Raw genomic sequence first — 15,851 nt, forward strand, 5'->3', positions numbered from 1 at the left:
CTGCAGGTGGTAGGTGTGGGGTCCGAGAGGAAAGGGGGGAGTCTGACCCGCTGCGTCCTGCCGGAGAGGAAGGAGCAGATCCAGTCGAGGGCCTTGTCCTGGATTCCTGCATCGTAGAGTCTGCGTATTTGGGTGCGGTGGGAGACTGTGTCGAACGCCGCTGATAGGTCGAGGAGGATGAGGGCTACTGTTTCTCCTTTGTCCAGTAAGGTGCGGATGTCGTCTGTTGCGGCGAGGAGGGTGGTTTTCGTACTGTGGTTTTTTCTGAAGCCGGATTGGGAGGAGTCGAGGATGTTGTGTTCTTCAATGAATGTGGCGAGTTGGCTGTTGATGGCTTTCTCGATGACTTTCGCTGGGAACGGGAGCAGGGAGATGGGTCAGTAGTTTTTGAGGTCCGTGGGGTACGCTGAGGGTTTCTTTAGGAGGGGGTTGACCTCGGCATGTATCCAGTTGTCGGGGAACGAGGCGGTTGCCAGGGAGCGGTTGATGGTATGGCGGAGCATGGGTGCGATGGTGTTGGCGGCTCTGTTGAAGATGTGGTGGGGGCAGGGGTCCGTGGGGGCCCCTGACTGGATTGACTTCATTGTCTCCAGTGTGTCTTCGGTGGTGAGGGCTGTCCAGTCATCAATCACTGGTTTCCAGGTGTCGGGGTGGTTGGTGAGGGTTCAGTGTGTTGGTTGTCTTCGTCGAAGTTGTCGTAGATGCTCTTGATTTTGTGGTGGAAAAAGATGCTGAGTTTGTCGCAGAGGTCTTGTGAGGGAGGGATGTCGGTTGACTCCCTGGTGGGTTGGGCGAACTCCTTGATGATGCTGAAGAGTTCCTTGCTGTTGTGTGCGTGGGAGGAGATTCTGTCTTCAATCGCTTTTTTCCTCGTTTCTCTGATGAGTTGATGGTGGGCGTTGGTGGCGGCTCTGAAGTTGTTGTGGGCTTCTGTGGATTTGGTGTTTCTCCAGGCCTTTTCGAGGCGGCGGCATGTGCGCCTGGACTCTCGAAGTTCGGTGGTAAACCATCTGGCTTTCTTGGCATGGGTATTGTTGTTTTTCTTGATGGGGGGGCTATGGTGTTGGTGCTGTCCGAGATCCATCTATGCAGGGTTCGGGCTGCGGTGTTGGGGTCGTAGTTTCCCGCGATGGTTGGGGTGGAGTTGTTGAGTGAGGAGGTGAGCTGGTCATCGGTGATTTTGGTCCAGTTTCTTTGTGGAAGCAGGTGCTGGTGTCTGTGGATGGTGGGTGTTCTGAAGGTGAAGTGGACGCAACGATGGTCGGTCCATGGGAGTTCGTGGTGTGGCTGAAGGTGATGGAGTTTCCTGTAGTGAAGAGGGGGTCGAGGATGTGTCCTGCTGAGTGCGTGGGCTCGGTCACGATCTGGTGGAGTCCAAAGTTGTGGAGGTTGTCCAGGAGGCATGTGGTGTTGGGATCCAGTTGATTGTCGAGGTGGAAGTTGAGGTCTCCCAGCAGGGTGTAGTTGGTGGATGCGATGGCCCGCAGGGAGATAATGTCCGTGATGGAGTTGGCAAAGGGTCTGCAGGGTCCAGGGGGTCGGTAGATGAGGGTTCCTCGGAGGGCGGCGGTGGGGCTGGCCAGTATCTTGAAGTGAAGGTGTTCCATCAGTTTTGTGGACTCGTCAGGGAGTGTGCTCAGGCGGAGGCTGGATTTGTGGACGATGGCGATTCCTCCTCCTTGGTGGGTGGGGCGGTCCTTCCTGGAGATCTTGTATCCTTGGGGGATGGCGATGTCCGGTCCCGAGGTGGTGTTGGTCCAGGTTTTGGTGAAGAATGCTACGTCTGGGGTGGTGCTGTCGAGGAGGTCCCAGATTTCTGTGGCATGTTTGTGGAGGGATCGGACGTTGAGGAGGATGCATTGCAGGGTCTTCGGTTCGGTTGTGTTCTTGTGGGCAGGATGTGCTGGATCCGTGTTCTTGGCAGTGCTGCAGGTGTGCCGGCAGCGGTGACAGCTGAAGGGTCCATGGGTGTCGGCTGGTGATGCTAGCTTGCAGTTGTTGTTGCAGCCTGGGTTGAGTGCGTGGAGTGCTGCTGGGTCGTAGCGTTGGCGGGGCGGAGGTCCAGGGTTCCTGGTGCTGGTCGCGAATGGGTCGCAGACGGGCGCAGACGTGCTTGCCTTTGATGCGCCTTAGGTGCACCAGCGGCGCGCCCGCAGCCCGCGGAGCTGGATTGGGCCGGTCGCGCTGGGGGGGGGGGGAAGGGGTCGCGGGGGCAGCAGCGGCGGGGAAAGGTAAAGGGAGGAAAGAAGGGATAAAGAAAAAAGGGAAAATAAGCAGAAATAAGCCACAAAAGAGTAGAGATGCAGAAAAGAGCAGAAAGGTGAAAGATAGAAAAGGTAGAAAAACGAGTGAAAACTAGTGAAGGAGCAGAGGGAGAGAAAGGGAAAATGGGTAGAAATAAGGCACAAAAGAGCAGAGGTGCAGAAAGGTGAAAGATAGAAAGGGGAGAAAAACGAGTGAAGGAGCAAAAAGAAAGAAAGGAGACAGAGGACCACTGGACCACCAGGGATGAGGCGCAGGGAAACCTGCGGGTGGAGGAGGGCCTCGATCACCAACACTCAAGAGTGCAGGGGCAGGGGCACCTCACTTAATGGTGGAGCTGCGAGGGTGGGAGAGCAATTTCACTGACAATGAGTCAGTGGTCTTGTATGTACAAATGTTTTACACATTGCCTCTGAGATTAGTCCGACTGCTCGTTCCAAGCTACCAAAGGGGTAAGCTGGGGTTATTCTACTTGTGTAATCCCCTTACCCTGACTAGAGTGAGTGCCCCTACTTGAACAAGGTGCAAACCACTGCCAACTAGAGACCCCATTTCTAACAAAGTTCGAACTGGTGAAGCATTGAGAGCCTTTATGCAGCAAGAACTGGGTCTGTATAACATTTTTAGAAATATGTAGATATGGTAGATGGAGTCGGGTTCTAAAATTCTGTGAATATGATATGAATTTTGATTATGAAATTTGGTGTCTAAAAGATTGTAACCATTGTTTTTCTCTGTACACATTCTTAATTCCAGTCTTTTTTTTCGAACCGCCTCTTTTTTTGATTTTGCTCCTTTGCTTTGGGTTCTCTTCTTTTACAGCATAATGAATTACATGATATATTTGTAGTGCTGATGCTGGGCTAAATTGTATAATCTCAGACCTGGCATCCTTGGTGTGGTTTCCGCCAACTGTTTTAACTTCAGAGCTTCTTTTTTGCTAACTTCGTTTTTGCTGGCTTTAGGACTCTGCACACTTTACCACTGCTAACCAGTGCTAAAGGGCTTGTGCTCTCGCCTTAAAACATGGTATTATTGGCTTATACCCAAAAAGAATATTAAATGTACTATAAGAACCTAGTAAAGTGGTACTACTTGTTCCCAGGCCCTATAAATTAAATGCTACTAGTGGGCCTGCAGCACTGGTTGTGCCACCCACTTAAGTAGCTCTCTAAACATGAGTGAGGCCTGACATTGCAGCCTATGTGCGGTTTTAAACTGCCATTTCAACCTGGCAAAATGCATCTTTTGTCTGACCAAACCTTCCTTTTTAATGCCTATAGGTCACCCCTAGGTTAGGTCCAACACAGCAATGGAGGGCATGTGCAATGTTTTTATAAAGTAGGACATGCACTTTTAAGTTGTGCATGTCCTAGTAGAGAACAAAACTCTTACATTTGTGTTTCAGTACTGATAGGCCTACCTCTTCCATAGGATAACATTGGAGTAAGCTTATTAGTTTTAATACGTTGTAATTTCTAAATAGGAGCAGGTACCTATTTCAAGTTTGTTGTTTTTGAAATTGTAATGAAAAATCTTAACTTAATGGCGAAGTCGGATTTTAAATTAAAATTTCGAAAATGCCACTCTTCGAGTCTGCATTTACCTGCCTTATACATGTGGCTCCTGCAGCCAGTCTCTGGGTCACATGACTGGCTGTATTTGAGAGTTGGGCTTTGTGTATTCCACCTAGACAGCCACACACTTTACGGAACTTAGGTGTGCCTAGAGGGGCCATCACTGGCAGGATGGGAGGAGAGGAGCTATGCAGCGCCCCACTTAAACTTGTATAGGCTGTATCCTGCCTCCCCTTGTAGTTAGTCCGGAGCCAAGGCGGTTGGGGACCTGTGCACTTCAAAAGCCTGCCTCTAGAACCTTCTCCCTCCTTTAAAGGCACAACTGGTTATAAATGTTGGACCCGCATCACCAACTCTTCAGTACACTTCTGGGCCATTGGATACCTTGCTTGGTAGGTCAGTGGTGCTGCTACAAGAACTGCCACTCTGCCGGACTACTGTTCTGAAGGACTGCTGCCCTGTTGTGCTGACATGCTGCTCCCTTCCCTGGGTGAGCAGGACTATAGCTGCATCTCTTGAACCCAAAACCCCAGAGTGATCCCAGGGGTTGGTTGCCTGGCCTCCAGATCTGAAGCCTCCGGTACATAACCGGCTCACAACATCCCTGCGCCTCGACACTGCCACCTGTGAGTCTACCTTGCCAAGTAGTGCCATCTTAGTCCTGGACCCTTGAAAGTGGGCCTATGGGTGGTTTGCCTACCTCTGTGGATCCAGCGAAACCAATGCATCACTTCTGCTGCACTGCAGTCTCACGCAGAACCAATGCATCACTGCTGATGCGTGGATTGGACCCATCGCAAAGACCTACGTCTCCTCCACAGCCTCTTCAGAACTGCCTCTGTGTAACGCTTCCTGGGTGCAGGGCTTCACATACCTAGTCGACAGCAGTGGGGCTCCTCTTGCAGCCTCACAACTCTTCTGAACTGATGAATCGTCCCGACTGCGGACCGATCCTCGATCCTGCACTTCGCATCGCAAGCACTCGTTGACTGAATCCTCGCCAAGGACGCAGAATCTTGCTTCACAGCTTTGCCGTACCTTGGAACCGATGCATCACTTCAGCTGCGTGATCCATCTTTGATGCTGATCCTCACAACAGTCCGCAAACCAGGATTTAGGCTTGCTTGTTCAGTGGACCTAACTGGATCCCTAACTGGGTGCCTGTAGCCAGCCCGCTCTCCATCATAGTCGGCCTGAACTTCTGACTTCCCAGTCTGGCACCACCAGATATCCACAGTTGGCCTTTTGTGCTTTTTGCCACTATTTTCAATGAAGTCTTTAAAATTGCATATCTACGGTTCTACCAATTAGATCTGTCATTTTGGTCTTGTTTTAGTTCTTAAACGTTCCATTTTTCTATTTTGATGTGCTATCCTTTTTGTTTGGAGTTTTCACTTTATTACTGTTGATGTGTTGCACCAATAGTTTACACATTGCCTCTAAATTAAGCCTGACTGCCCTGGGCCAGGATGGCAATTTAGGGTTGGCTAGTGCCTCACCTAGATAAGAATTGTGGTTGCTGCTTGACCAGGGCTCACACCCCATTCAACCAACAACTCCGTTTCTTACATATAATATGGAAACTGTCTTTTCTACATAATAAAGATAATTAAAAAAAATAATTGTGCCTAATGTGCTTGCAAAATTCAAAAAACAATTCCCACGGAAAAGGTTCATTATATTGCAATGTAAGGTTTTTCTCTATTGGAAACCATAGTAAGTGTTGTCAATTATGTCAATAGTTAAAAAATGATACTGTACCAAATTCATTAATGTAGTCTAATTTGCTTTTTTTGCAAGCAGTGTGAATACTTGTAGGTTGTTTAATTCAAGCAGTACACTAACCTACCCAAGTAGTATTTTCATAATTCTTTGACATGCAACTAAAGCAGCATAAACAACAGCATGAGAATTGAGTAATTTTTAACTTTATAATTGGTTTTTATTTTTCCTCAGAAACTCTAAAAAAGAAGCAGATTTAAACCACGCTCTGAGTCGCTTAAGAGAACTTGAAGCTCTCCTAAACTCAAAAGAAGCGGAGTTGGCTACAGCACTGGGTACAAAGCGAGGTTTAGAAGGACAGTTCCATGACTTAAAGGACCAGCTTGCCTCTGTGAGAAACATCCTTATTTTTAATAACCTTAATAATAGTTGACTAATAACTGTAGCTTACTTGCAAGTCAATTTATCGACTGAAAAGTAAGAGGGCTTCTGGGTTAACTTGAGCGTCCTCAATTTTATTGCACCATTCTCTATATGTTTTTTTTATTTTTAATCATTATTTCATGTTAGATAACCCATGGCACACGTCAAGACAGTTTGTACTCTAAACTGTAGGATTCAATAATCTCCTATACAATGAACGCACTTAAAAGCAAGACAAAGATGCGCACCACCCCAATATTCAGCATTTGCAGTAACTGTCCTGTCCTTCAGCTACCAGTTCCCTGTTGCCACCGGGTTCCCTACCCTCATTGTCTACCATAATATTTCCCATTCCCCTCCCTCCCAAATGGAGAGTTTGAGTTAGGAATGTAGAGTGAAGTTGAAGGAGTGTGGGTGGGGGGGGACGGGGGTATGAGGGGAATTGGTGGATGCCCCATATTAGACTTACAAGTTTTGCAGTTATTAGCATGCCCAATAGTTACAACAGTGAGCATAGCTAATGCCTACGCTAATGTCTCCCAGATAAAAACAATTAAGTTGAGTGTCACCAGTCTTCCCATTGAACTAGAGCATGATGGCTCCATGTAGAGGAGCCTCCTGGGGAGTCCATTTGTACCGGTGTCAGTGAGGCCCCGGTAATGCTGGTTCTTGCTCAGCACCCCACACCCTTATATCAGGGAATGACAGAAGTACTGTAGTACAGGGCTGAGCTAATAGTTGAACTGTGTTCAATGCCTCAGCTCACTGTCTACAGCAACTAATGCCGCTCCACTCTTGTTTCTGCGACCATGTTCACCGTTCCGTATCCCTACCTGTGCCCATTTCACAATGATGAGGATCTCAGCAGCTACATCACCAACCTTTAGGAATGACTAAACTATCTCACAAACTTGCCAAGGCTACTAATCTGCTCTCGCACTCCTTTGTGGGTGTGGCCCAGTCGCCGTCTCCTGGTTTTCCAAGGCTGGCCGCAAATTAGTTCATTTCCACATGGTCAGATACAGCACATAACTTCCCATATTTCTCTGGTGCCTCCTGTCTGTGATGTGCGATGATGGGCTTCCTAAGGAGGGAACTTTAATGTGTTAAATAGCGGCTATTACAGAGAGCAGCAAACCCTATCTCCTCCAAAGCCATTATTCAAATACTTACTCGTATCTAACTAATTATACTCTTGTAATTCAGTGCAGGAATCCTAGGATGCATAACTCAATTACCAAGTGCTTTAGTTGTCGTTTTAAATCTCAGTTTGTGGTCTGTTAGTGCATAATAACTTCTTCTTAATATTGAATACAAGCCTGTATTCATCTTTCACACTAAAATGTGTGTTTGGCTCTTTGAGATCTATCAGTGTTTTACTTCTTTGTGCAAAAAGACTGACTAATTGAAGTAAATGCAATTCCAGGCAGTAATGAAGGTGTTGGCAGACCTAGTCTGCAGCACTCAGAAATCCACCCCCCGAAAGTAGCATCTCTAAGAAGGAGCAGTGTCTCTCTTACAGTCTGCTTCAGAGGGCCGAACTTTAAACGTCTTCATGTGTAAGGTGTTTCACCACGGGTATGTTTATAGAAGTTGTCATGTACTATGTCCCTCCTTTTCTGGTTTATGAACAGTGTTTGTACTATGTGAACCACAAGTTCTCTATAACATAATGCCACCATTCTTCTACAATACCCCGAACTAGTTGTAAAACAGTGACTTCTCTCATGCGCCTGCAAGGTAGGACTGTCATTTCTTGTTGATTGCTTCAGTTTTGGATACAGTTTATCTTTACTGTCATATTTTCTTTAGCTTGAATGCTCAAAGCGTGATACAGCAAAGCAGCTTCATGATGAAATGCTGAGGAGAGTTGACCTCGAAAACAAAACGCAGACTCTTCAAGAGCAAATGGAATTTCAGAGGTCCATCCATGACCAGGTAGAAGTCGCTTGCACTGAACGTATGGGTGGAGATGTCTTTGTTAAGCTAGAGGTTTAATGACTTGAACTTGTAATTGTCATTGTTTATTGAGTAGCCATACAAACATTACTTTACAAATTATTAAACTATGACGTTTTGGAACGTAGAGCATGCTTACAAATGAAGTCCTGCAAAAATTGTTTCCACGCACTTAAGTGGGTGAGACTTGTTTAAAATTGTAAGTACCGGAGTGGAAGTGCAGCATGCATGATATTACAGTCGGTAACCTTAAACTCTTGTCATGATTTTATATAATTATAGTTTGAGCTGTTTCGAAGTAGATTTTTGAGAAATCAGTGATTTGAGGACAAAAATATGTAATGTAACTTTCTCCAATGATATTAGCCCCATTGTGAGCACGAGTGGAACTACTTTACTAGTTGATAATCATGGTAGCAGCCATTGTGAGTACCCTCCATGAGTTTCAAATTATCGAGTCTCTTACTTGAAGTACCAAGCTCGCGAGGGGGGCCTGGCCAAGCAAGTGCCCAAGATGGCTCCTTGTACTTGACGCTCCGCCGGTCGGACTCTCCTTTTGCTCCTTTCCGCCAGGAAGAACCAGAGCTGATGTTATGGAAATCCCACCATTGCCCCTGTGATGTGGTCCGGAGTCAAGCGCTTCGTCCCGGAGGCCGCCTTGACGTCCTAAATTGAAGATCTCGGCCCCCGCGCAACTCCGCGCTGTGATCCGGATTTGGGGCCCTGTTGAACGGACCGGGCTGAGAGGTGAGCGGGGGCTGATCCCAGATCCCTGCTCGCATATAGGCTCCGCCAGTCATTCTCTGGTAGCGCCTCTTCACTATCCTGCGGCATGGGCCGTAAAGATCCCAAGCAAAGGACTTTACCCTTTGGGAAGGGGACGGACAACGCGACCGACGACGCCATTGACATGGCGGACGGTGCCCACTGAGCCAACGACATGGAAGACCCTCAGTCGCTGCCAGCTGCTATGCTACAGAGGTGTAAAAATGCCAAGGATGGTTGTTTACTAAATTTTAAAAGATTTGACTGAGCTCGTAGATGGTTAGACGTTCGGTTTCACCGTTTGCAAATGGAATAGGGGGGGGAACTTCTTCATCCCATTGTGCTTTTTGGATTCTGGGAATGTTTACCTATCTTGCTGTGCTGGACCAGATAGTCAGAGTAGGCACATATCATTTAAACATTTCTTGATAAGATTGGGCCAGCCTGGTGCAGGGCCTTATCGGCCTAGCACAAGGCCTTAAACTTGATTTGTGCCTAAACTGATTTCAGTGCAATTCCCTTGGAATTTGCACAAATTAACTCAGTCCACTGAACATATCCAGAAAACATTTGCCTACCTTTTACCTCCAGGTTCATAAAAGTACTCTGGGTTAAAGTTAACCTTGAAGGGGAATAAGAACATTTTCATAATGTGTTTTATTTTTTGGGATTGTGGGAAGGGGGGGTTGGGTAGGAACTTCACACACTTGCCAGCTTTATAAAAACTGAGTGGGGAAACAAGCCACCAAAAACTACCTTTTCACCACATATTTTGCAATTTTCTAAGCGGCAGTCAAGATTTCCTATTTTTGTAGTTTAAAATACATTCTGAATTTTCTGAGTTCTGCCAATTGTCATTTGTACAGATTCCTCATGAAGTCAACCTTTGCTGAAACCATCTACATTCCTCTCACTGTCTATGGAGGATGGCTGCAGCACTTGAGCTGGGGCCCACCCTATATATATTTTTTTAAAACTGGTGTGCCATTTTCAATCCCACAGCTTTTTCTAATACGGTGTCAGACGCTGTTCGGGGTCACAGGGGTGAAGCAAGGGCTCCTGTGCCTCCACCATAGTGGTAGAGGTCATTTATCTTTGGACCCGACTGGCGATAATAGGATGGGCCCGAGACCGTTATAACCCCTTCAGCACTTTACTCTCAGTGGTACTGATAGTAATCAATCCAAAGTTGTGCTTCCCACTAGAAAAGTGAAAGCATCCCTTGATACACTGCTATTGGATCCTACTGGGGCCTACCCAGAGTTCCTCTAAAGTTCACTCCACACAACCAATGAGAGCGAAGCATAAGAAAGAGCTTTTGTAATGTTTAGATAAAGCGCAAGCCATTGGACCGGCATCGCGCTAAAGCCGGAATATTTTTGTGGAACAGCAAACAGGATAGAGAAGACGTTTTTGCACGTCTATAAAGTGAGTAATACGGAGATATGAATGGGATGACACATAGACAGGAGCAGAACCCTTTGAAACAGTGACTTTCTATAATGATTTTTTTCGTTTTTTCTTGCCAGTTTTGACATAGTGTTGTGTTCAATGCAAGCAGTGTAAAGAGGAAGTAAAGTGAGTGCCTTTTAGGCGTTTTTTCTTGTCATATCAGTGCACTAGAGCACGCAAACACTTGGGTGTTATCACAGATGGTCACATTTTTGGAACATTGTATAATCAGTATAATGAACATGCATGAATGTTTGTTTTGTTATTTTATAAGTTTATCACTGATACAGAGTATTGTTATGCCTTGTTTCAGCTCATATGGTCCCAGATGAAGGTCATAGCGACCGAAATGCATTGGACTGACTAAAGAATACGCATGTACAAATAAGATGTTTAATCAATGAACATAATCAGTATAAGAGAGAATTTTTCGAGAAAATAAAAAAATGAACATTTGAAAACTTGTGTGGAGTGAACTTTAGAGTAACTCTGGGTAGTCCCCAGTAAGATCCAATAGCAGTGCATCAAGGAATGCTTTCACTTTTCTAGTGGGAAGCACAACTTTGGATTGTTTATGAGACGCCTAAGGCAAGAGGCGCCGCTTTGATTGCACGCTCAATACCAAGAGGAGTTCGTGAACATAGAAACTTCAGTTAAAAAAAAAGCAGTGCGCTCTGAGCCTCTCAACGTTGCAGTACTGATAGTAATCAGTCATCGGCTTCTCAGGGAGGTAGTGCAAGGTGCCTAAGATCAGAACCCGATAGTCATTGGGTCAATAACCTATTGTCCAACCCAGTGATTTAATTCAAAAAAGAAAAGTACTTGATTACATACCAAACGCAAATGCTACACAAGTAATAATGAACAAGCACAATGTAGTGAACTAGGTGCTGGGCGAATCACACCTTTATCCACCTGTCCTATTCCTCTCCTGCTGGTTTCTCACTTCCTTTGTTCCAGGCTGTGCCTCCCTGATAGTAGGAACTTCCATGGTCGCTTTAATATTGTCTGAGGTGCAGATTAACCCCCGTGTGCTCAGATTATCACAGTTCAAAAGCAATCTCTGTCCAGCTTCTCGGAGAGAATACATGCTTCGATTTGGACTCTGCCGCCTCTTGCTGTAGTGATGCAGCAGCGGGAGCCGGAGTCTGAGCCACTTCAGGTTTCAGATTCAAGTAACCTGAGGTTGCGGTGGCTCCATGAGGTGAATCTTGTCCGTGCCGTACATCTACTGGCTTTTTGGTGGTAGGCTCTTACTCTGACTTTGGGGCACCTAATTGTGGTGTGACCAAACCAGTCTCTATGTCACAGTAGCAAGGGATGAGCTGCAGTCGCGCGTCTTCTGATGGGCACTTCTAAACTCAGGCAACAGGCCTGGCTGTACAGCAGTCCTCGGAGTACTCTGCTTAGCACTCCCTTCATTGGTCATAGCCTCTGAACTGGAACAAGTGGTTTAGTGGGTCTCCCCTTTATACAGTGAAAAGAAGAAGCAGGTGTGGATCCACTATCTACACATCTAGAACTCGTTAAGAGGGTTTTCCTTTCAAGTGTCTTCTCCAGGCTACTCTCCAGACAGAGCATATGTGTAGGGTGATACTCCTCACAGTAGAGTTGTCTCCATCCTGGACCCTCCTCCCCCCCCCCCCCCCCCCGAAAAAGAGCCACAAGGTACAAAGAGTTGCGAGCTTTCTGCACCTAACTGAAATTTGTCCCACTAAAACGTGATCAGGGGAAAGACAAAAGGCCAGTTATCTTTAGTTTTCTTAGGTCACCCTTAAAGTCCCCCTTAACAACAGACGCTGCAGTATCACCTTTCACACTCATCATGTACTAAATGGCAATGCTACAGGACTACTAATCAGCAGCTTGTATTGACAAAAGGCTAAATTGAACTTCTAAAGAAGCCTTCTCTTCTGTCCCTGCTTCAGTGGCTCGGGCTCCTCCCTCCAGCTTCAGAAATGTCAACACACGCCCTCTGTCTTGGAATACCACCTTACCTCCATTAGTGCACAAGACCAGGCCAGTGGCATCCAAAATGAACCCTTCTGGCCTCCAGAACGCTGGATCACTCATGCACAGAATGCATGCACAATATAGGCCGCATGCACCACATGCGCGCGCGCACACACACAATACGCTCTGGATGTGAGCGCTAGAATCTAGTTAACCGCACAGAAATGGAATTATACAGGAGTGTGCCAGTAGGTTCCACTCTGAACTTGAAGTCCCATATAAAGGGTCTGGTCACAACTATGGATTCACAAACCACTGTTTGTGCTAAATCAATGAGAGGGACAGTAGCCCAATGTCAGTAAAGTGGGGCATGCTTGGTTTGCCCTCCGAGGTCCAAGGCCTCATTTATGTTAAAAGATAGGCCTCGGTCTCTGAGCACACTCTAGATTAGTGTGACGTTTGGTGAAAAATTAAAATCCAGGATAGCAGATATACGGAGTTGGGCAGAACACTATGCCAGTGACATTCCAATCCCAACACTCTGAAGGCCCTATATTTTTGAAAGTATGGATGGAACCAATTCAATAACCTCATATTTCTGTGACTTCATAACAGGCAGACAACAGCATTCCCACACTACCCAACGAAAATGGTACACCACATTTCTGGTGTTCTTGTGAACTTTAAACCGCTGGATGCCGATTAGGTGTGGACCTGTGGTGCTCTTTAACCCTCTAGGTTGTCTGATCAGTGATAAAGTACTCGGTTTGTGACCTGGGGGGGTGCCAAAAAGGCTGTGTGGGCAACCAGTGTGGAAGGGTGTAGCCTGACGCCTATGCAGGGCTCCCATCATACCCCCACCCATAAATGATAGAAGAAATTCCTGGTGTGTAATTTAGTCTGGTCTGCCTCCCCTTCCGGCAGCCCAGTGCCAGATAAATGAATTCCTTTTGTTCCCTCCCCCGATGTCTACTGGGCGTCCTGGGGGTGGGCAGATTAGTTTAAAGTCTGTGCTCTTTAACCTTGGTCTAGACCCACACCAGCCTCTCTTAAGTTTATGGTCTTATTAGGCTTCATAGAACCAGAGCAGGTCTTAACTACAGATCAAAAAGCAGGCTAAGATAATCCTGGACACTCACTCACCAGGGCATTAATTGGAGAGTAACTTTACCTTATGGAACTATCTATAATGAAGACACAATACTTGCACTGTGACAAACCTATTCCTTTCAGTTTACTGTCTTGTATGCAACTTGTTTTATCAGCTATTCGATCTGTGATATTTGCATGCAGATTTCTTGGATGTTTTCCACGTCTTTCTAATAAGTGTGTTTATAAATGAATATTAACCATACCATAGTGTTGTATTGATGTCAAAATAACTTCTTTACCAAAAGTAAAGGGTCAATTATGATCAAATACGGCGTTCTTTATGCTCCAATCCAATTTCTATTGATAAGGCATGGCTTTTCACCTATGAGGGTATTCAGCCGCTGAATACTGTTGCTGGGGCTCATTCAAATAACCAGGTCTGGAGTCCTTTTCTGAATTCCACCAAGGAGGATGAGGTCTGTGGGTGAAGTGGGAGGTCGCCCCAAGACTTCACAGTGAGGTGGGGGAAGGAGTGTCCTCCACTGTTGTGAAGGATGCAGGGGGTTTAGATGAGGAAGAGCAAGTCGGAGCGCAGGTGTCTGGAGAGAAGGTGGGAATTTAGTTGGTGGTTGATGTACATTGGTCCTTGGTTGTGGAGGGTTTTGAAGACTTGGATCAGCATCTGGAACTGTCATCTCTTCTGAATGGGGAGTCAGTGGAGCTTCGAGGGGAGGGGGGGATGCTTGGGGAGGCCTAGGATGAGCGTGGCTGCTGAGTTTTGCATTGCATACAGTCTCTTTAGGTACTCTTTAGGTGCCTACAGTGCATTGCCGTAGTCAAGTCTGCTGGTGACTTGAGTGATTATGCACCTAGTGTCGATGGGGAGCCACTTGGAAATCTTGCAGAGCATGCAGAGGGTGAGGCAGCAGTTGCACGAGTCTGTGTTCTTCTTTCTCATGGTAAGCTTACTGTCCGAGATGATGCCAAGGTTGCGGGCATGTGCCATCTGAGTTGGTGAGGGTCCTAACTTGGGGAGGCCAATGGGCATTGTACCATGGGAAGGTGTTTCCGAAGATCAGCACTTCATTCTTGTCTGTGTTTTGTAGGCAGTTGTTTCTGATCCGGTCTGCGATGTTCATCATGATTGGCGGTAGGGTCTTCTAATAGTGAGAGAATCAGCTGGGTATCATTGACGTAGGATATTAGGTTTTGTCCATTCCATCTTAAATCGTTGACCAAAGGAGCCATGTAGTCTTAACTAGGCTGGTGCTGAGGGACAAACCATGAGGGATGTCGCAGATGTTATAAGGTTCCTCAGATTCTGATTTTGTGCCGCCTTTTGATCAGGTGTGTGGTGTGAAACTGTGTCGAACCCTGCTGAGAGGTCAAGGAGGATCAGGGGTACAGTTTTTCCTTTGTTGCGGAGGGTCTGATGTAATCGGTGGCTGCCAGTTTTTGTGCTGTGGTTTGATGTATAATCCAGATTGGGAGCTGTCCAAAAGAACGTCGTTCTCCAGGTGTTTCATGAGTTGGCAGTTAATGGCCTTCTTGAGGACTTGGGTAGGGAAAGGGAGCAGAGAGGTAGTACTTGAGTTTATTGGGGGTTTCTTTGGTTTTTGATGGCTGATTGCCTGGAGAAGTCTGACCATGTTGAAGAGTGCCTTGCTGTGGTTGGATCTTGCTTAGATGCGATCAGCTAGAGCAATTCTTTTAATCTTTTCATTGAATTTATGGTAATAGTTGAGGACCATTTTGGAAGTAATTTGGTCCGCGGACTCCATGCTGGTGCACCATTTCCTTTCGGGCCGTTTGCTTTGAGGTTCTTAGATCAGTCATTTACCAACAGGCTTGCTCAGAGGATTTTTTGGACTTGGTGAGTTTGCAGGGGGCGACTAGGTTGGCACTATCTGTCTTCCAGGCAAAGAAGTTCTTGACTGCCTGTTTGAAGTGGGTTGTGGTGTGAGGACTGGAAATGTTGAGGGCTTCAGCCCATTGGCTCTGTGAGATCTTGTTCCAGCTGTGGTGTGACGTGCTGTGTGGTTTGGGGGTGGTGTTGGGAAATCCAGAGATGGGGAAATGGACAATGGCGTGGTCAGTTTAGATTAGCTCGGTGACATTGCTGTACTTGATTCTGTCGCTGGTCAAAAAGATCTGGTTAGGTGTGTCCTGCAATGTGGGTGGGTTTGCTGACCTTTTGGATGAAACTAATGTTACTAACGTGTTCGAGGAGGTTGGTGGTATTGGTACCGTTGGGGTCATCTAGGTGAAAGATTAAGTCTGGAATGACATTTTAGAAGCTGGGGCTTGGTCCTGGGGGTTTGTGGGTGAGGGTGCCTCTGATGGTCATTTTGCAGTCGGCTCCGATTCAGAAGTTGAGGTGTTCCATAATTCGTGTGACGTCTGCGGTGGTGGTGCAGTGGACTGGTGAATTTTGACAATTCCACATCTGTTCTTGCTGATGCAGTCTTGGTCTGTGATGTTGTAGCCTTTCATGCTTGGCTGTGGTGATGTCTGGCATGAAAGTGGTGTTCAGCCAGGTCTCAGTGAGGAAAATGGAGTAATTATGGGGGTGAGGGAGCTGATGGTATCCCAGATTTCTGTGACGTGTTTGGAGAGAGATTGTGCTTTGGGCAGGAGGCTGTGTAG

General features: G+C 46.6%; 1 protein-coding gene across 1 annotated transcript in view; it reads left to right on the forward strand.

The window, feature by feature from the left end:
• The window catches only part of LOC147733640 (lamin-B3-like), a 315,941-nt gene that overhangs the window by 108,881 nt on the left and 191,209 nt on the right, over positions 1–15,851 (forward strand). The window contains exons 2-3 of the mRNA XM_086958230.1: positions 5,796–5,952; positions 7,797–7,922. Coding sequence (XP_086814356.1) covers positions 5,796–5,952; positions 7,797–7,922 — 283 coding nt within the window. The remainder of the gene's footprint in view (positions 1–5,795; positions 5,953–7,796; positions 7,923–15,851) is intronic.

The sequence above is a fragment of the Lissotriton vulgaris genome, chromosome 2_1 (assembly GCF_964263255.1).
Source record: "Lissotriton vulgaris chromosome 2_1, aLisVul1.2, whole genome shotgun sequence".
Taxonomy (NCBI): domain Eukaryota; kingdom Metazoa; phylum Chordata; class Amphibia; order Caudata; family Salamandridae; genus Lissotriton; species Lissotriton vulgaris.